Genomic DNA, 20,950 nt, shown 5'->3' on the forward strand with positions numbered 1-20,950 from the left:
GCCATCGCTGGGCCTTGGGCACAACCTGGGCAGCTGGGGCAGCTGCAGGGAAGAGGCTCAGAAAGTGACCTGGGAAGTAATGCAGGAACTGGGGGCCTGGGAATTGCTTCCCAAGGATTTCCTGGTGTCTTTGAGAGAACACGCCTGCAGCCTGAATGCCGTACTGCAGAAGGACTGCAAGGCTGGGGCTCTCTCGGCACTGAAAGCGGGAGACCAGGCGTCCCTGGGGACTAGACCCTGGGCAAGCAGCTCTCAGAGCCGTGGCTTCCAGTCTCTGTTTTCTGTGGATTAGGGAGGTGTGTTCCTCAGGGTCAGCTGTGGAAAGAGGTGCTATTGCCCTTGTGCCCTGACGTCTGATGCCTCCTCTCCCAAAGGCCAGGTGCTATTGCTGCCCCTGCTGTTTCTGCTGGGACCACAGACCTTCTGGGGCCTGGTCATCATACCCTCGGGGCCAGAAATTGTCCTCAACCTCTCCAGCACCTTTGTTCTGACCTGCTCGGGCCCAGCTCCAGTGGTGTGGGAACGGATGTCCCAGAAACCCCCACAGGAAATGACCGAGACCCAAGACGGCACATTCTCCAGCGTGCTGACACTGGTCAATGTCACTGGACTAGACACAGGAGAATACTTCTGTGGCTACAAAGGCTCCCATGGGCTGGAGGCCAGTGAGCGAAAACGGCTTTACATCTTTGTGCCAGGTGAGGATCCCTGGCCTGTGCGCTACTCCTCTACCGCTCTTCTCAGCTGCAGGCATCTGGGGGAAGCTCAGAGAGCGCTTTACTGAGATGGTGAAACATAGCCATCTCAGAAATGCAGATGAATCGGGGAATCCAGCCTGGCTCAGTCCAGGAGTATGTCCACTCCCACCCTGGGTCTAGATATTTGTCTGCTGTCTGCCAGCCCACCCCATTCCTGGTTCCCAAGAATGCTGCATTTTCAGCTGGTTCCAATATGCACCCCCTTGGCTTCCACATCCCATCTTCCCCATTTTCCAAGCTCCAGGCACCAGCTGTCCTTCAGCTTGTGACTTATCTTCTTTCTCAGGCTGATGCTGTCCATATCAAATGCTAAAGCTAGAAGGGACCTCTGAGAGCATGCTTCTTCTGTAGAAGGTAGACTGAGGGGCAGAGAGGGAAGAGACTTGTTCAAGGTGACAGAGCAAATCAGGGAAGAGCCAGAAACCCAGCTCCTCTGACTCACATTCTTGGCCCTGCCTCTGGCAGATCCTTCTGTGGGCTTCCTCCCTGTCGACCCCGAGGAGCTATTCATCTTTCTCACGGAAATAACTGAGACCACAATTCCATGCCGAGTGACGGATCCGAGGCTGGTGGTGATGCTACACGAGAAGAAGGTGGATGTCCCCCTGCCCATAGCCTATGACCCTCAACGTGGCTTCTCTGGTACCTTTGAGGACAAGACCTACATCTGCAAAACCACCATCGGGGACAGGGAGGTGGATTCTGACGCCTACCATGTCTACAGCCTCCAGGGTGAGCCCCCTTTCTGGCCTGGTGAATAGCCGAGGCAAGTATGACCCTCCACAGAGGGACAGACCTTTTCAGATTATCAAGTGTGCAATTCCATTTTCACTGCATTCTCACTACAGCTATGGAAAGCAGATGTGTTGCCCTGTCTTACAGATGAGAAAACTGAGGCTCAGAAAGAGGATGAAGTATGCCGAAGGTCATGGGAAGCATTAGTGGTGGAGCTGGGCTGTATATACTGTGGTAGCCTAAGGCGTAGGCTTTCAACCAGTGGGATTTGAATCCCAGGTCTGCCACTTCCCATCTGAGTGACTTTGCACAAGGCAAATAATCTCTCAGAGTCTGCTTCTTCCTCTGTAAAATAGGGATAATACAGACCATTTATCTAGTGGGATTATTGTGAAGATTAAATAAAAGATGGAGATTTCCTGTTGTGGTCAGTAAGTTTCTTTTTTACTTAGGTGCCCAGAGAGTACTTTGATTTCAAAACATTCTAGAATGCCAGTTTCATGAGGACAGGAATTTTGTCTTTTGTATTTCCTGCTAAAGCCCTAGGGCCTAGAGTAGTACTTGGGATATAGTAGGTACTTAATAAATATTTGTTGAAAGAATGAATCTTCCACACACCAGTCATGCCCTCCCTCTCTGGACCCTAACCCCATCCCTAAGCTGATGATGGTGGTGACTTCCTCAGCCCTAAGTCAGTCTCTTTCCACCAGTGTCATCCATCAATGTCTCAGTGAATGCAGTGCAGACTGTGGTCCGCCAAGGGGAGAATATCACCATCATGTGCATTGTGACCGGGAACGAGGTGGTCAACTTCGAGTGGACATACCCACGCATGGAGGTAATGGCAGGCCACAGGTTAGAGGAAGGGTCAGGCAGGGATGGATATTTCAGCTTATAGCCTGACTTCCTGGACCTTTTCTGATGTGGAAGGCTTGCCCCAACTGTCCCTGCAGAGCGGGCGCCTGGTGGAGCCGGTGACTGACTTCCTCTTTGAAATGCCCCACATACGTTCTATACTGCACATCCCCAGTGCTGAGCTGGGAGACTCAGGGACCTACATCTGCAATGTGTCAGAAAGTGTGAGTGACCATCGTGATGAAAAGGCCATCAATGTCACCGTGGTTGGTGAGTGCCTTCAGCTTAGCCCCAGCTTTCATTCCGAGCTGGACCCAGACCTTGTCATAGCCCGGGGGTACCATGGGCTAATCCAGCCATGTTCTAATCCAGCTCAAGCCTCAGTGCCAACCAAAGCCCCATTTCCAGGATCAACCCAACCAAAGCACGGTATCAGCCCCAAAGGCAGTCCTAATCCCAACCTAGACTTCCCAGCTAGCCAGAACCCTAGCCTCAACCCGATTTCTAAATCCCGACTGCCATTCCAGGCCCAGGCTGCCCCATCCCCAAATTGAAGCAGGCTGTAACTCATCTCAGCTATAATCATGAGACAGAACACACCTAAAGAGCACTGCAACTCTAGTCCCAGTCTTGAACCCTGCCCCCAAACCAATATCAGACTCAAGTTTGGTTCCTGCTCCAGTCCATCCCAGTCCCAACCTGAACCCTCAAGCTCAGGTTCAGTTCCTAAAGCCTGAAGCCCCGCCTCCAGTACGCCGGGCTCCTTGGGTGTACAGCTGATGCCCTGCCCCAGGAGCCCCGCCCCCAGGAGGTGCTGCCCCATTGGCTCAGGACACAGCCCCACCCCCGACGGCTGCCCCTTGCAGAGAACGGCTATGTGCGGCTGCTGGGAGAGCTGGACCCTGTACAATTCGCTGAGCTCCACCGCAGCCGGACACTGCAGGTGGTGTTCGAGGCCTACCCGCCGCCCACTGTCATGTGGTTCAAGGACAACCGAACACTGGGTGACTCCAGCGCCGGCGAGATCGCGCTGTCCACGCGCAATGTGTCTGAGACTCGGTGAGCAGCCGCCCATCCACTCTATTATAGTTACTGTGCAGCCGCCAGGCAGCCCACAGCCTTAAGACCTATCGAGGCCCATCTTTCTGAGAGCCTACTTCGTGACAGGCACCCTGCCAGGCCACTGTGCCAGGCACTGGGGACACTGCCTAGAATAGAACCAGACAGTTCCATCATTCCTAGAGTTTCCTCTCTAGAGGGGAAAACAGATGCTGGTCATATGACCACCCAGATGTTTAGTTGTCCTTGTGATGGGTGGAGCCAGCAGGAAGCAGCCCTGGAGAAGACTGGATGACTAGGGAAGAGTCATCTTTCCTTCAGGCAGGCCACTGCCACCTATGCAAGAATATGGCTCTGAGGCTGGAGATTAGCAGGCCGACCTGAGGTGCTGTATGTTAGAATAAGGCAGTGTCAGGCCTTTCTGAAAGGGATACTATGTGGAGGAACAGAGATAGTGCTTCCCCTCCGCCATGCCCTCCACCCCAGTCCTCCTAACCCTCCCTCTTGGCTCACTGGAGCTGTCTATGGGTGGGGATCCAAAAGTCCTGGCACTGCTACTGACACCCATGTGACCTTGGCAATCCCCTTCTACTCCCTGGGCCTTGTTTTTCTTATCTTTACAAGAAAGGTGGGGGCTGTAAGAGTTCTTCCATCTCTGACAGCTGGTCCCCTGGCTTATCCTCCTCAGGTATGTGTCAGAGCTGACACTGGTGCGGGTAAAGGTGGCTGAGGCTGGCTACTACACCATGCGGGCCTTCCATGAGGATGCTGAAGCCCAGCTCTCCTTCCAGCTGCAGGTCAATGGTGAGGAGCCTTCCACCCGGCTTTCCTTCCCCTGACCCTCCCACCTCTATTCTCTCTCCATTCCTACACTGGCCATCCACCCAGACGAGGAGCAGAAGAGGGAGTCCAGGACTCAGAGGGCTGGATTCTAGACCAGGCTGCAACACTGACCACTGCTGTATGCACATCCCCTCTTTGGGCCTTGGTTTCCCCAGCTTTAAAAGAAAGTCATTGCACTAGACTGGTGTTTGCAAAACCTCGGGCATTCATGTCCCAGTGCCATGTTTTTCCTTCTCACGCACCACTTATACTATACTACTAATTAGATATTTATTGAGCAGCTACACTATGCCAGTCCGTTTAAGGTTCTTGAGGTCCTGCCATGGTAGAGCTTGCATCTTAGTGGGAGGAAGATAAACATTCAACAGTGGGGAAAAAAAACAGCAAACCAGGTACAAGGTTAGAAGGTAACAAGTGCTGTGAAAGAAAACAATAAAAGCTAGGAAAGGAGAATAGAGAGTCCTGCAGACTGGGGAGTGAGGAGAGCTACAGTTTCGGTTTTGAGCAGAAAAATGACACAATAATGACTTAATGTTTTGTGGGCTGACTTCCTAAAAATAAATTTATTTTGACTGAAAATTGAACCTCTCCATTGTAGATGGAAAATCAGCATCACATGTCATAAATATAAAGCAACCACTAAAATAAACTCTGAGAAAACAAAAAAAATGCTATTAAATCCTGGCTCCATGTTCTTGCTGGTCTAGCTAGGACTCTGATCCGAGGCTTGCCCTCTTTTTGTTAAAAGGGAAGATTAGAAAATCTTAGGTGTTAAAGACAGACTAGCACCCTACAGGCATTCCCTTTGAAATAGCCAGAAGGGGAATCCGTCGGTTTTCACACAGTGACTCCTGGTATTTAATATTCACCTGCAGTCTGCAGTCCCCCTCCCCCTCCCTCAAGGGAAACTCTGGACCAGGCCTTCCCTGAGGGCCTCGCTCACTGACTGTCTCTTCTGACCGCTCCACCTCTCTGGCTGCACCCTCTCTATGCAGTGCCTGTCCGTGTGCTGGAGCTGAGCGAGAGCCACCCTGCCAATGGGGAGCAGACAGTTCGTTGTCGTGGCCGGGGCATGCCCCAGCCGCACCTCACCTGGTCTACCTGCAGTGACCTCAAAAGGTGAGCAGACCCCCAAGCCTCAGTTTCCCAGGGTACCCACAGCTAACTAGATGGACTCAGTAAGTCATCTAGTCTAGAACCTTCCTTTGGGAACACTGTTCCAGGCTAGAGCCATAGTCTAGAAGACGTGGCTTCTTGGAGATGCTCTGTATAACCTAACTACCTCGACCCTGAGGGTCAAACGAAGGGAGTGGATTTTGCAATCCAGGGTTCCCAATTCTAGGGTAGGGGCGCCCCTGCTGGTCAGTTGAGAGATCACAGGAGGAACCCTCTGAGGAGCAGGCAGCTGGAAAAAGCAACCGGACAGGCCCGGCTTCCTTCCACCACCACACAGTGGCGCTGCCTGCTTATGGCCTCAGTTTTCCCGCCCGTGTAGGGTGGGAAGGGCCTGGAAGTCGACCTGGCCGGTTCTTGGCAGGTGTCCGCGGGAGCTGCCTCCCACGCCGCTGGGGAACAGTTCCGAGGAGGAGAGCCAGCTAGAGACGAATGTGACATACTGGGCGGAGGAGCAGGAGTTCGAGGTGGTGAGCACACTGCGCCTGCGCCACGTGGATCAGCCGCTGTCCGTGCGCTGCACGCTGCACAACCTGCTGGGCTACGACGTGCAGGAGGTCACCGTGGTGCCACATTGTGAGTCCTCCATCCTCTGTGGCCCCTTGACGACCCCTCACCTCCACCTCCACCCTGCTGTACTTGGATCTGTGTCCGTATGCCCATGGCCGGCCAGAGTTGGCGGGGCCAGGGCACTCAGGAGCGCTGCGAGTGTATGTTCCTATGCGCTTACACAACAGCACAACATTGGCGCACGTGTGTACATCCACGAGTGTATGTGTGTAAACCATGACTATGAACAACTCAGTCTCCTTTTGTACGTACATTGTATATATGTGCGCTTGAGCATGCCTGATCCTTGGACATTGGTGTAAACCCTCCAAGTGTAGATTTGTAAAGCAGATAGTGAAGAATGTCTGATCCTCACATACATGCACGAAGCTTGAGCATGTGTCTGTAAGTATGTACACAAGCATATTTGTGGGTGTAAACCCAGTAAGTATATGTTTGTAAACCACATACATGAGCATCCCAGTCCCTGGGCAGATATGTAAACCCACAAGTGTATGTCTGTAGGTGTGTATATGTGGTACACAATCCCCATATAAGTGTGCAAACAGTTCATGTACAACCCCTGTGCAGCATGCACACTGGCTTAGTGCATGTCTGTGAGCATGGAGACGCTGCACACCTTTCAGTAAAAGTGTGCAACCCAATCCCCCTACATGTGTGCTTTCTGTGCCATGCATGTCTGGTAGCAGGTACACACCCATGCATAATTCTCACCCGTGTGAACAGTCACTGCGGTGCGCAGGTGCTTTTGCTACCTGCCAGTCCCAGTGCATACATGGACCTGTATGCATAAACTTCATGTATGCACCTGCTTCCCCATGCAGTAAATAGTCACAGGGTCTCAGCTTCTCTCTGGAGAAAGCCCAGCCCTGCCTGTCCTCCTAGTGCCCATGGACCAGAAAGGACACAGACAAGGAACTAGGCAACCTCACTGTGAGGGTCAGCTTCTGGGGCGAAAGCCTAGAGGGAGGAGGAGCTCCATCCCCTTCTATGGGATTCAGAAAAGTATCCTGGTGAAATGAAGCTTTAGGCCAATACCTGAAAGATAACTAGGAGTTAGCCTAGTGAGGAATGGTGCTCCAGTCAGAGGGAACAGCCTGCTTAAAGCCCAGAGGCAAAGTGAATTCAGAGCAATTAAAGGAAATCAACGTGGTTGGAGAACAGAGTATGTATGTATCAACGTGGTTGGAGAACAGAGTATGTATGTATTTAGGGGTTGGGGGAGGAGGTAAAGGGGAGGGGACTATAAGAGAAGCCAGAAGCCAGTGTGAGCAGAGCTATGAAGGTTGTACAAGGTGTTTTGGACACACTTATAGTGGCACTTAGGTAGGTCTTTGGGCTTGTATAAGCAGATACTTCTTTACACAGACCTGCCTTCCCCTGCCCTGTGGTGGGATGAGTGGAGGTTTTAATGCCTTATCTCATTCACTTTCCCACACATACATTCATATTCCTGAGCAAGTGGGCACCTACCAACCAACTCTGAGCTAGGCAGAAGTAAAGCTTTTGTGTGCCATCTGAAGGGGAAGCCACGTACCGCCCCACAGGGAACTGTCATGGCTGGGTGAAGTCCCCTCTTTTTGCTCAGAGATAGCTCCCTAGAAGATGTAGTCTCCCTAGAGCTCTCTAGGGAGCAGAAAAGGGCCTGTGGGGGACAGGGGAGGAGAGAGGGAGTTCCCAAGGAACTTCATGGGTGGCCAGAGGGGCAGGACAGGGGTGATGAGGGTCTGGCTGAATGTGGAGGGAGTGGGAAGAAGCGGCTATGTTCAGCAAAGAGGCTGAGGTGTTGAGGGTAGAGGAGACTCAGGGTTTGCTGGGCCCAGAGTTGGCCCTGTATGGTTATTCCTGTCTCCTGGCCCCTTCCTCAGCCTGCTGTATGATTGCCATCACTTCGGGGGGAGGAAACAGGCTCCTTTCTGGAGTCTGTATGCCTCAGGCTGTGGAAGTTGTTATTGTATCCACTGGCCTCCTTCCTAGCTGTGGCAAGCCCCCATGAGGGCATAGATTCAGAGGAGAGGTAAACCACAGCCCTGCTCTCAGGAGCTTGTATTCAATCTGGACCTGTGGCAGACAGGCCAGATTGACCCTGGAAAGGGCTGAGGGGATATGGAGTCCAGTGGTGATCCAGGGGGAGTTACTGTAGGGCATGGAGTATTTAGGGTGAGGCTGGAGGTGTGGCCCAGAAGGGAAAGGCTGAAGGTCTGACATCATAGGCCAAAGGGGGGATGGGGCAGGTTCCATTCCGGGCAGGATGGGCAGAGAGGTTTTTGTGGTACCAAGGTAGATTGCAGGGAGGGGAGCTGCCAAATGCCCTGTTTGTTCATAAGCATCTCTCGTCTCTGTGTCCAGCCCTGCCCTTCAAGGTGGTGGTGATCTCTGCCATCCTGGCCTTGGTGGTGCTCACAATCATCTCCCTCATTATCCTCATCGTGCTCTGGCAGAAGGTAAGCCCTGCCTTTGCCTAATGGGTTCAGAGTGGCACACCATTTTTTTTGCATGGACCTCTGCCATCCTCTAGTGCTGCAGGATCTGGCCATGTCTGGGGCCCAGCATGGAGCTCAGGTGATAAAATGATGTAAAGTGATGCGAGGTGTCTGAGCTACCTCCAACTCCAGCAGCCTGGACCAACATGGGCCTGGTCCAGACCATTTGGAGTGCTCCGACTCTGCTGTGCACCCCACTCCCCACCCAGCATCCTTCTTGGGCATCATGCCTGTCCATCCCAGCTACAGGGCACAAGACCTTCAAGGTGGACTGCCTGGGTTGCAGCATTCTTCCAACTCCCACCCACACTCCTAGGATTTTACTGAAAGGCATTCTAATCCTGCTAATCTGTCATTTCAATGGTCTGTTCTGTGGTTTCACCATTCCATGATTGTACCATAGGATTGCTGCACTCGATTCTGTCATTCTAAGATTCCAATCCTGTGATCCCAGCATCCTATGATTTCAACATTCTAAGGTTATATCTTTCTGATATTCCCACTGTGACTGACCCGGCATGGGGAGGGGCCATCCACATCGAGTAGAATGTCCCTGCCTCGTGTCACTTTCCAGGGCTACGTGCTCCTCTATTCCCATCCGAGGAGCAGCTGAGGAAGCTGGTGAGGAGGTTCTAATGAGCCTGCCGCTCAGCTGTCAGCTGCTTCTCAGCCACCTCCTCCTTACATCTGTTCCCATGGAGCCCATAAAGGCCTTGGCTCTATTGATAACTTGCTGTATGACTCTAGATCTACTGTATGACTTCAGATAATCTTTTCTGGGCTTCAGTTTTTCTTGCCTCATCTGTTTCATAAGGAGCTGGACCTAGTGGTCCCCCTCTGATGATCCATCCCTGATCTTGGTCCTGCAGAAGCCACGCTACGAAATCCGATGGAAAGTGATTGAATCTGTAAGCTCTGACGGCCACGAGTACATCTATGTGGACCCTATGCAGCTGCCCTACGACTCCACCTGGGAGCTGCCAAGGGACCAGCTTGTGCTCGGTCAGTCCAAGGAGGCCTCAAGTGGCAGTGTGGGGACTTGAGGCGGGTGGGAGCACTGTCTGACATCTGGGCCCAGCCTTGCCATGATTGGCTTGAGACCTGGGGCTGATGTCTTGCCTTCTCTGGCCCTACCCTCTGTACAATGGGGGTAAGATGATTCCCTTGAGACCCTCTAGCCTTTATGTTCTATGATCCAGAGATGCTGTGAGATGAAACCCCTTTGTGGAGAGAGAGGAAGTATTAATGTGTGCCAGGCCTGTGCCTAGTCCAGCTGGAGAGGCTGAGAGGGTACAGAGAACCTGTGCTCCCCTCTGCGGGAGAGGTTTTCAAAGGACTAAAGAGAGGCCAGAAAGCAGGCAGGACTTGGGTGAGACCAGGAAGGACCGTAAAGCACTGTGATTTTAGGAGCCTTCATGGGAGAAACACTTTAAGTCCAGGGTGGCTTGAGGGATGTCTAACTTGACCTTAGAGAACGTACATGTTGAGATTCTTCGTGGGTCAGCAGCTGAGAGATCATCTCTTTCCCAGGCCGCACCCTGGGCTCCGGGGCCTTTGGGCAGGTGGTGGAGGCCACGGCTCACGGCCTGAGCCATTCTCAGGCTACCATGAAAGTGGCTGTCAAGATGCTGAAATGTGAGTCCTGGGAGCCCACCCCTCTCTCCCCTCACCCCTACCTCCCCTGCACATTCAGGCACTCCCAGCGCAGGCCTTGTGCGGACTCTCTGGGCACAGAAGTACAGGCATACCACTGCCAGCAGCACTCCCAATTCTACTTTGGGAAAGAGGCTTCCTCACCCTGCCCCCTCCTCCAGGAGCCCCCTGCGCACCCTCTTTCCTTTCTCCTGCCTGTGGGTCCTCACCACCCTTGACCACATGGGTGTAACAGCACAGACTGGGGCAGATGAGCCAGAACAGGCTCAACTGAGGCCTCTGTGCCTGGGCCAGGCCTGAGGTCCTCTCTCTCCCTCAGCCACAGCCCGCAGCAGTGAGAAGCAAGCCCTCATGTCGGAGCTGAAGATCATGAGTCACCTTGGGCCCCACCTGAATGTGGTCAACCTGCTGGGGGCCTGCACTAAAGGAGGTACAACCCACTCCCAGAGAATTCTGGGAAAGTGCCAGTGGTCAAGGCCTGGCCCCTCCCTGCCCCCTCCTCAGTCCAAGGACAACAGGACACTCCCACTGGAGGGCCCATGCCTACCCAGTCCAGTGCCCTCACGTCACAGAGCCAGAGGTGTGTCGGATTAGCAAGTCACAAAATCACATCACCTCCTTCAGGTCACCATTCCTAGCAGTTTCCAAATCAAGGAGTCCTCTGACATTTGAAACTTTTCACAATCGATTTTAAAAAGGGTAATAAGTAACAGCTCATGAGACATTGAAACGAGCCCTTCCTCTGGAGACCACCAACCAGCTTGCTCCCTGAGAGCTGCTTTCACTCGGAACGTAGAATAAGTAAGGTCTCTCCAGCTGAGTGTGTTTATTTGAAACTCTGATTACAAGTTAGGCCACACACACACACAAAAAAAAGTTATCACTATTTGCAGCTGCTTATTGTGAGATTTGGGATTTTCCTCAGTATTGTGCAACCAAAACAAAATACAGAAGTACACTATGTGCGTAGACCAATTTATGTCTGCAGTGGTCACACATGTCAAAATGTTTGATTCCACCAGTATCTTCAAACTGCCAAGCCAATGCATTGTGTTTGAATTTAAACAGTAACCTGGTAATAATCAGTTGCCTTTGTTTGCTTTATATCCTGCGCTCAAAATTCAGCTTCATCAACAACAGCTAACCCTGTGCTTGCAGTTTGCCAAGCACTGAGCTGAGCTAACCAAAGGCATTACCTCATGAATACTCATCAGATGCTTTGGAGTGGGTATTACTAGCCCCATTTGCTAGGTGAGGATAGTAAGGCTCAGGGAGACTGCCTTGCTCACAGCCAGGAAAATCCAGGTTTGTCTGGGGCCTGAGCCTGTTTGCTGTCCCACACGCAGCCTGTCGTCAGCCTCATGGCTCTGACCGGAAGCCTGACCCCACCCGCACCCCCTGCCCTGGGACTGTCCCTGAGCCTGTCCTTCTGCAGGGCCCATCTACATCATCACCGAGTACTGCCGCTATGGCGACCTGGTGGACTACCTGCACCGCAACAAGCACACCTTCCTGCAGCGCTGCTCGGACAAGCGCCGCCCGCCCAGCGCCGAGCTCTACAGCAACGCCCTGCCCGTCGGGCTCCCTCTGCCCAGGTACCGCAGGGAGGCTGGGGCCTGAGTCGGTGGGGAGCCCTGAGGGGCACCTGCTCACCCCTCCTTGTCCAGGACAGGAAGCTGAGGCCAGGGTGGGCAGAGCCGCTGCTAGAGCCAGGTTTCACCTGTTTCACCAGCCAGCCTGCAGCCTGGCCCCCTCGGCCACCCCAGAGCTGGGCATGACAATAACAGTGGTGATGATGGTAGCTGCCACCTGCTGATGGTAGGAGGTGTGCCAGGCCCTGCACTGAGCACTCTGCAGATGTGACCCCTTCGACCTCTCACCAAACACACATCATTGTCTCTCCATCAACGGGGAGCCCCTGGGGCCCTCCCGTTCCAGGTTGACCCTCGCTGTAGCACTCTCCACTCTACTCCTCCCTTGCTGCAGCCTTCCCCCTCCTCCACAGAGCAGTCTCTCCACTGCCTCCAGGGTAACTATCCTCTTTCTTCCTCTTGTCCAAAAATAACATTTCTTTTCTCTTTCACTGATTGCAAAAGCAATACTTGTCAATTTCAGAGGCAAGAGTCAGTTAAGAATAGCATTAAAAGACATTAAAATTCATCCATGTTCTCTTCAACATTTTGATTGGTTTCCTTCCAGTCTTTTTTCTCCCCCTAGAGACACATGTGTACTTCATTCCACAGCTCTCTGGAGAGCTGATGCTGCAGGCAGAGGCATTAAGGTGATTCACTGCCCACTTGCAGGGCCTCATGGCTGGACAGTGTCCTTCCTGTGACCCTTGTCTTTGGGTACTGGAGTCGCTCTGGGCATGAGTTCTCTGAGGACACAAGCTAGGTCTTAACGTCATCTTGGCAGCCCCAGTGCCCAGCTCAGGATGGGTCTGAGGTTGGCTGGAAGGGCTTACTACATGGTCGTTCGTATTGTGATGGATTGTGAGTGGAGGGTGCTTGAGTGAGGGAGAGAAGAGATGCATAAGGGACAGGGCCTTTCTGGCCCCAGTGGTGAGCAGAGGGGCAGGAGGGGGATGCGCGGGGAGAGCCTGTGCTACTGCCTCTGTGATGCTCCTCTGCCCCCAGCCACGTGTCACTGCCTGGCGAGAGCGATGGTGGCTACATGGACATGAGCAAGGACGAATCGGTGGACTATGTGCCCATGCTGGACATGAAAGGAGATGTCAAATACGCAGACATTGAGTCCTCCAACTACATGGCTCCTTACGATAACTACGTCCCCTCTGGTGGGTGCACACAGGGTCCTCACACCTGTGTTGTCATGCATTCTTTGCAAACCCTTTCCTCCACCCAGTCTGGCAACAACCCTGCCAGGAAGGTGGCCTTGTGCCCATTTCATAGATGTAGAAACTGAGGCCTGCCACTTGCCCAAAGCTGCTGTGTGGTGGAACCCCAATATCAACCCCTGTTTCTGGGTCAAGAAATGTGCACACAGCCTTCAGGGAGGAGAGGAGCTTGGGTTGGAGGGGATACTTGACCTGCTGGGGCCTCAGGAAAGAGTGGTCTGCTCAGAGCAGGCCCCAGGCTGACTAGTGCCCTGAGGAACAGGCAGGCCAGGCTGAGCAAAAGTGGCCCAGGGCTAAAGCCAAATTTTTTTCTGGAAGTCGGAGAATTTAAGAGATATTTGGAAATTGTTTTCCTTTGGGGGAAGCCTTAGAGGATCAGGAGTCTCCTTTCTGGGCCATCCAGCCTCTTCGAGCCAGGGTTCTGTGGCCCTGGGGAGACTCAAGATGTCCTTCTGCTCTTCTCTAGCTCCTGAGAGGACTTGCCGGGTGACTTTGATCAACGAGTCCCCAGTGCTTAGCTACACGGATCTTGTGGGCTTCAGCTACCAGGTGGCCAATGGCATGGAGTTCCTGGCCTCCAAGAATGTATGTGTAGTCACAGTGACCAGAGGGGGGCCCTAGGGAGGGGGGGTCCCCTGACCAGCCAGGGTCCTCCAAGTACGTGACCCATACAGCATCCCCCTGGTGGCTGAGGATGGCCAATGCCTCACACCTGGTGGCCCCTCACACCTGACCAGCCATGTATTTTTCATAAAGCCCTTGAGCTGGAGAGCCTTTCCCCACAACTGCCCCACAGTCTCAGCTCCCATCCCCTCTGTCCCCAGTGCGTCCACCGAGACCTGGCAGCCAGGAATGTGCTCATCTGTGAGGGCAAGCTGGTCAAGATCTGCGACTTTGGCCTGGCTCGTGACATCATGCGGGACTCGAACTACATCTCCAAGGGCAGCGTGAGTGCCTTCACCGTCATCATGGTTCACATGGCTTTGGCTCATGGGAAGTCAGGACAGGGTCCCCGTGGGCTCTGCCTGCCTGGCCCTGTGTGTAGGGACAGGAAGGGGAGCCACAGCTGTGCATGGGGAGGGGTGGGGGTGAGATGCCCAGGCCTGTGGGGTGGGCCAAGGGCTCAGATTTGCTGGGCATGGCAGGGGCCAAGGGGCCAGCTGTAAAGGTTCTGGGGGAATGGATAGGGAGCAGGCCACATGTGCTTCTCAGCAGTGATGGCAGGCAGAGGAAGAAGCCCAGATGAGTGCGTGGCAGGTGGTACTTGGATAAAAGGTGACCATGCTGCCTCACACTCACGTCCCCACTTTCCACACAGGGACAGAACTGGAGGGATACTAGGCTCCAGAGACGTAAGGCAGCGAGGATGAGAGCTGGGTGACACCTGTGCATATCCCTGCCTCCCCCAACAGGGGCCTCTACTGGGGTCAGGAAAGGGATCCTGCTCCCCAAAGAGTCTCAGACCCTGGGGCTCTTCCTCACAGATAGGGGTTGCTGTGTCCCCAGCTTGTGAGAAGAGAAACTCAGCCTCCTGATCCTCTGACTAACCAGCATTGGGATGGGTGTGGGAACCGTGTGTCAGCAGTGAAGGGCCCTGGGGGACCAGGAAGTGAGAAACAGCTGAGGTGGGGCCGGGCCTCCTCCTGCCTCCCAAGTGCAGAGTGGGGCTCAGCCCCTCCTTGCACTCAGCAGCCTCTGCCCTCGCACAGACCTTCCTGCCTCTGAAGTGGATGGCCCCTGAGAGCATCTTCAACAGCCTCTACACTACCTTGAGCGATGTGTGGTCCTTTGGTATCCTGCTCTGGGAGATCTTCACCCTGGGTATGCTTCCTTCGTGCTCCAGCGCTCACCCACACACAGCACAGAGTCCCCCCTGAGTGCCCACTCCTCCATCCTAGGGGGGCGGTGGGACAGGGCTCAGAAGCTCTGCTCTTTTCTTGATACTGTGTGACCTCGGCAAGTGTATTGCCGTCTGGATCCCCTTACCTCTGCATCTCAGTATAGATGGACTTGGACAGTGACGTCAAGAAGCGTGACTCTGGTATTCCCTGGTTCTGATTCCGGGGAGGGATTCAGTCTGTGTCCAGAGCCTGTGAGGGAGCCCCCATTCCCCAGTGCCAAAGCCACGATACGTTCACCGATGCCTGGGCTGGTGTGCCTCTCCCTGTCCTGGAAGAGGGGATTCCTGCCACTTTCCCAGCACCCCCAAGCCTGTGTCTCTTGTCTGTGCTCCCTAACAGGTGGCACCCCGTACCCAGAGCTGCCCATGAACGAACAGTTCTACAACGCCATCAAGAGGGGCTACCGCATGGCCCAGCCTGCCCACGCCTCTGATGAGATGTGAGTGGAGCATCTGGGAAGATATTTTGGGGTGCAGACAATACATACCCAACTTTACCAGCTTAAGACAAAAATAGATTAGTTCAGAGATGTAGAAAAATTAGGTTTAGCCGGATCCAGTTGTTCACAGACATCATCCACAGTCTCTTGTTCTACCCTGGGGTTCTGTTCTCCTTCCTGTTGGCCTTACTTTCAGGCTGGCACCATCCAAATGGCTTCGGCCTGACTGCTTTCACCACAGTTGCAGCAAAAGGCCCAGAGGTGGCTGTCAAGGGCTCTGCTGGGGTCACAGGCCCATCCAGAACCAGCCACTGAGCTGAGGGGATGAACCCCTACTGGCCAGACCCAGTCATGTGCTCACCAAGGTGCGGTCAACCCCATGGAAGCGCTGAACTGAAGGTGAAGGAAGGGCTTCTCAAGGGAACATGCCGGAGCAGTAAAGGGGAGACTCGTCCTCTCCTCCCCTCCCACTTCTGTCTGTTTAGTCCTCACTTTGTCCTGGGAGGCAGCCGGCCCTGAGCCGGAGGCCCTGACCCCTCTGCCCCTTTCCCCAGCTACGAGATCATGCAGAAGTGCTGGGAAGAGAAGTTCGAGATCCGGCCACCCTTCTCCCAGCTGGTGCTGCTTCTCGAGAGACTGCTGGGTGAGGGCTACAAAAAGGTACGCTGAGGCAGGGTGGGGCTGGGGACTGGAGAGCACCAGTCCAGAAACAGACACAGGGTACAAGGCTCACTGTGACACGCTGGTGTTTGGGGACAATCCTTTCCCCTCTCTGGGCCTGTTTCCCTGTTGGTGCTAATAAGGGATATGAGTGTAGTTTATTTTCGCAGCACAGAATTTCTTAAAGTGAAATCCTACTTGGAAGCTGATTAATTTAAACTGGAGGCAGGGAGCCTATAGCCTCGTCATCCTGCATCCTTCCACTTGCCTTTGCAACCAGACCAAATCCTGGGCCTCCGTCCCAAGTCTGAACAACCCCGGGCGCAATGACTACTAAGGGCCTGACTGCTTAGACCCTGTGGCAGGCTCGTACAAGGCAGATGTTGCCAGCGGGGCCTTAAAACCCTCCCCTGCCCCACTGCAGAGCTAGTGCAAGGGGGATGTATGTATCCTTTGTCCAGACACGCCCTTTCCCTCAGTCCCTACCTCAGCCACTCCCAACCACATCTGCTTACGGCCCCAGGACCAATAGTGAGGGAAACAGGCCCCAGCGAAGGAGGCCATGGCAAGCAGAGAGCCCACGCCTGTCTCCCCTGAAGCAGGGGAAGAGTTAGGGTCACGGGTACTGGTCTGAGTACTAACCCTTCCCCAGGTGACCCTCAGCTCACCTTGTCTGGTGAGAGGCCAGGGAGGAGGGTAACTTAGTGGCTTTGGGCAATTCTCCTCCCTCTCTGAGCGCCAGGGACCTTATTTACATAATGCTGGAGGGGCTGGCTCAGAATCTACCTGTTAGATGATCCCTAAAGTCATTTCTGGCCTGACCCTCCCTCTGTCTCGGATTCTTCCTGCCCCCTGAGCAGAAGTACCAGCAGGTGGATGAGGAGTTTCTGAGGAGCGACCACCCAGCCATCCTTCGGTCCCAAGCCCGCCTGCCTGGCTCCAATGGCCTCCGGTCTCCTCTGGACACCAGCTCCGTCCTCTATACTGCTGTGCAGCCCAATGAGGGGGACAATGACTACATCATCCCCCTGCCTGACCCCAAACCCGAGGTTGCTGATGAGGGCCCACTGGAGGGCTCCCCCAGCCTTGCCAGGTAGCTATTCCTACCTGCAGCCCAAAGCAGTAGTGCACATAGTGTGTGTGTGCACACGTGCGTGTGTGTCTTTGTATGTGTGTGCATCAGTCTGTACCTTCATGCCATCAGACTTGGCTTAGAAGTGAGTTACCTCAGCTGCGTACTTATTCCTGCCAATGAATAGAAAAAAGAATGGAACTCATTTGTCCTTTGATGACCTCAGGTGGAAATGGCAGGCTGGTAAGAGAAAGAATGGCCTGGGACGTATTTGCAAAGTATCTGTTTCCTTTAAAGGAACCCCCACAGCCATCTGCTCTGTCCCCTCTCTCAGCTGTAACTTAGCCCTAAGAAGGGAAAAGGAAAATCTAATTCGCATCCCTAGCACCACATGTATGGCTCTGTGGTCATCCCCAACCCTGTGATCTGGCCTTCAGCACCATGCCCTGAGGACTCCAGGGAGCATGGAACCGGGAGGCAGAGGTGTCTACAGAAGTTCAGGCCAAAATTCAGACTGGGGAGAAAATTCATGCTTTTCTTTTGCCTTGGGATGTGAAGTTACAGCATGAGGGGAGGGTTTTGGAGGAAAGCCAGCTATTGCCTGGACTAGATGTTCCGCATGTGGCCTGACCTACACCCAAAACAAGATCCACCCTGTGGTGAAATGGCTGCAAACTGGGTTCCAGCTCTATCTCTGCCACTCGCTGCAGTGAGACCCAGCCAGGTGCCTTCTCTGTGAGCCCCTCTCTCTGCATGCACTGGGAGCACACGCAGGACCTAGAAGGCCCGCCCCACCCTGTTTGAGAAGCTCCAAGGCTTTAAGCAACCCGTGTACAGAGGAGTTCAGCTGAGTTCAGACAGCTTGGGGTGTGAATACTGGGGCTGCTCTGAGCCTTCAGACCAGCTGCTTCTCCTCTCTGAACCTCAGTTGCCTCGTCTGCAAAATGAAAACAGTAGGAGTACTTCAATTTGGAGGTTGTTGTGGGGATTGAATGAGGTCATTATGCATTCAGGCATGTGGGAGATGGAGACTGATGAGTGAGCAGTGGACTTTGGAGTCAACTAGATCTGCTCTATTGGAGAAGGAGATGGCAGCCCACTCCAGTGTTCTTGCCTGGAGAATCCCAGGGATGGGGGAGCCTGGTGGGCTTCCGTCTATGGGGTCACACAGAGTCGGACACGACTGAAGTGACTTAGCAGTAGCAGTAGCAGATCTGCTCTAAGTCCCCACTCCTATACTTAGCCACTGTGTGATGCAGGGCAATGACATAACCTCTCTGAGCTGCACTTTTCTCACGACACCTGCCTCATGTAATCTCTACAAGGATTTTAGTGAGCTAAAGTGTGTAAGGCACATGCAGCCAGCTCAGGCAGATAGAAAGCTCTGTTAATGCTGTTCTTTCACTGAGGTTCCCTCCAGTCTCTCACTCACTCTCCCTCCCCGCCTCTAGCTCCACCTTGAATGAAGTCAACACCTCCTCTACCATCTCCTGTGACAGCCCCCTGGAACCCCAAGAGGAGCCAGAGCCAGAGCCGCAGCCCGCTTCCCAGGTGGAACCAGAGCCCGAGTGGCCGCCGGATTCCAGCTGCCCCGGGCCTCGGGCCGAGGCGGAGGACAGCTTCCTGTAGGGGCTGGCCCCCACCCTGCCCTGCCCTACCCGAAGCTTCCCTCTACCTCCCAGCACCCTGAACCGCCTGGCCAGGCCCGGCTTCCCGTCAGCCAGGCTGCTCCTGTCGGCTGTCCCTTTCCAGAAGGCTTCTGCCCCTGGCACATCATACCCAACCCCTGGGGCTAGCATAGGAGGCAAGAGAACTGGAGGAGCCGTGACCAGTCCTCTGCCTCTGGAGCACCCATGTGACTCTGAGCCAGGGCTCTCCCAGGGGACTCAGTTTCCCCATCTGTAGGATGGGAACGATGGGCTTGACAACCCACAGTCTGGGATTCTCACCCTGCCTGACAGATATGGAGGATGGAACCCTCAAGTTTCGTGAAGTGGTGGATTAACTCTCTTCTTTTCAGCCAGCTGCCCCTCAAGGAGCTGCAGCTCTCTCCAAGAGCACTTTTTTCTCCAAGAGCTGGGGAAGGGACCCTGGCATCTCCGGCTCCTGGCTGAGCTAGGGCCTGGCCTTGGACAATGTTGCCTCATCCAGAAGCCACCTGCCCTCAGTGCCAGTCTTTGCTTTCCCAGGCCCAAGCTGGTCTGGGGCCTTCTGTTAATTAATGCTGGGGGCTGAGCCAAGTACAGGGTACCCTGGCCTGTAGCCCCCGGCCCAGGCACTTAGGGTGCACCTCCCCATAACATGCCATGTCCATGTCTTCCTGGCCCCATGGGTCCAGGGATCTTCTTTCTCATCACTGCCAGTCTTACTCCACTCACCAGAGTCTCCAGGGCCAGATGAGCCTCACATCTCTGATGCGTGTGTTGACATGCTTGCAACAGGTGCCTGCATGTGTGGACCAGTATGGCATTGGATCTGCTAAGAGACCTTGGAGGATTCCTTCACCCTCTCTGGGGCTGTTTTCCCTGTTGAAAATTGAGCAATTGGACTCACTGACTTCTGGTACCCTCCCAGCACTAACATTCTAGAGTATTCCAGGGGTTGTACACTTGCCCAGATGAAGCAAAGATAAACACTCCAAACCTCTATCCTGGGATCAGCTGGGGCTTGGGGAGGCTCCGATCACACATCACACACTTCCGGGCATTCAGGAACTGGGCCTCTTCCCCAGGCCCTGGGCAGGTCCCCAAAGGCCAGCTACCCAGGCCTTGGCTCTGAGGGATAGCCAGTGTCCTAGAAAGCCCCCAGAAACTGCCCAGAAGGGATGGGGGGAGACCATGGGATCCCTTTCACCACCCACATGACCTCTGGCTGGAGCTATCCTGGGCAAAGGAAGCAGGCAGCAAATCGGACCACCTGGTGCAGCCCACCACTCCAGCACCTATTGTCCAGGGCTGTCCGCAGACCTGACAGACAGTGAGAGGACAAGACACCTTGCAGGGGGTTCCTGAGGAGGGGGTGCAAGAGGTGGGTACTTTGGGGGTTGCCTCCCCACCTTTCAACTGCCCCAATCTGAGGAAGGAACCGTGGGAGATGGCTTTGTCTGCCCAGGGGTGCTCACCTCATGCCTGTCAGCCCAGTGGGCAATGGTGGGGCCTGGGGAGTGAGGGCTGCCAGGACCACTGGCAGGGGAAGGGCTGGATGGGGTGGGGGTGGGTGGGTGAGGGAAGGTCAGTGACTCTGGGAACCAGCCCGCTGTGTTGGTTGGCACCTCCCTGCCCTGGGACCCCCAAAGCCTGGTCAAGGAGAGGGTATGGGTTCTCACTACGGTACCAAAGATGTAATCACCTAGGTTTACAAGTATTTTTAGGACTCATATTAACACACATTTATATGACAGAAGTGCTATTTTGTACGCCATCAAATTTTCCTGTGTACTTTTTTTTAAGAGAAAGATTTTAATATTAAACCTGGTGCTTCTCACTCACAGACTTCGTGGTGTCCCACAGGTGTGGGTCCCTGGGCCCGAGAGGTGGCAGGAGTGATGTGGGGCAGCCAGGCTCACCCAGCTGTAGGATCCCCACGTGACCCCTAAGTTCAAGTCCACTTCATTTGTGAGACAGGGTTTTTCACACTCCCCCCCGCCCCTCCCTGGTAGTTGGGGGACCTGGACCTCAGGCTTTGGTTTTCCAAGTTGTGGAAGAAGAAGGCTCTTCTGGCTCCATAGTGCTTGGTTCTGGGTGGGGGCCCTCAGCCCCACTGCCACCCCCAGCCTGCCCTGCCATGTGCTTTGGCTTTGGCCATTAAGCCGGCCACCCTCCCTGCAAACTGTGGCCCAGGTCCAAGCTGGTGTGGCTCATAAGAGGCATTCGGTACAGCCCAGATCCCAGGC

At 54.2% G+C, this 20,950-nt stretch overlaps 1 protein-coding gene across 6 annotated transcripts in view; it reads left to right on the forward strand.

The window, feature by feature from the left end:
- Positions 1–20,543, forward strand: part of PDGFRB (platelet derived growth factor receptor beta) — a 37,555-nt gene extending 17,012 nt beyond the window's left edge. For 5 of the 6 annotated variants that reach the window (XM_055429519.2, XM_055429520.2, XM_055429521.2 and 2 more), the window contains 21 exons: positions 375–698; positions 1,224–1,490; positions 2,204–2,331; positions 2,447–2,618; positions 3,215–3,407; positions 4,096–4,211; positions 5,246–5,369; positions 5,788–5,999; positions 8,343–8,437; positions 9,346–9,478; positions 10,007–10,111; positions 10,449–10,559; positions 11,565–11,724; positions 12,766–12,926; positions 13,453–13,571; positions 13,811–13,933; positions 14,696–14,807; positions 15,227–15,326; positions 15,881–15,986; positions 16,847–17,079; positions 18,510–20,543. In XM_055429519.2, coding sequence (XP_055285494.2) covers positions 375–698; positions 1,224–1,490; positions 2,204–2,331; positions 2,447–2,618; positions 3,215–3,407; positions 4,096–4,211; positions 5,246–5,369; positions 5,788–5,999; positions 8,343–8,437; positions 9,346–9,478; positions 10,007–10,111; positions 10,449–10,559; positions 11,565–11,724; positions 12,766–12,926; positions 13,453–13,571; positions 13,811–13,933; positions 14,696–14,807; positions 15,227–15,326; positions 15,881–15,986; positions 16,847–17,079; positions 18,510–18,687 — 3,272 coding nt within the window. In that variant the 3' untranslated portion in view covers positions 18,688–20,543. Of the gene's footprint in view, positions 1–374; positions 699–1,223; positions 1,525–2,203; positions 2,332–2,446; positions 2,619–3,214; positions 3,408–4,095; positions 4,212–5,245; positions 5,370–5,787; positions 6,000–8,342; positions 8,438–9,345; positions 9,479–10,006; positions 10,112–10,448; positions 10,560–11,564; positions 11,725–12,765; positions 12,927–13,452; positions 13,572–13,810; positions 13,934–14,695; positions 14,808–15,226; positions 15,327–15,880; positions 15,987–16,846; positions 17,080–18,509 lie in introns of those variants that run through there. The other variant, XM_088838563.1, reaches the window with a different exon arrangement.
- The last annotated feature ends 407 nt before the right edge of the window (positions 20,544–20,950 follow it).

Source organism: Moschus berezovskii, chromosome 8 (genome assembly GCF_049115385.1).
Source record: "Moschus berezovskii isolate FMDL1 chromosome 8, NW_MosBer_1.0, whole genome shotgun sequence".
NCBI classification, from domain to species: domain Eukaryota; kingdom Metazoa; phylum Chordata; class Mammalia; order Artiodactyla; family Moschidae; genus Moschus; species Moschus berezovskii.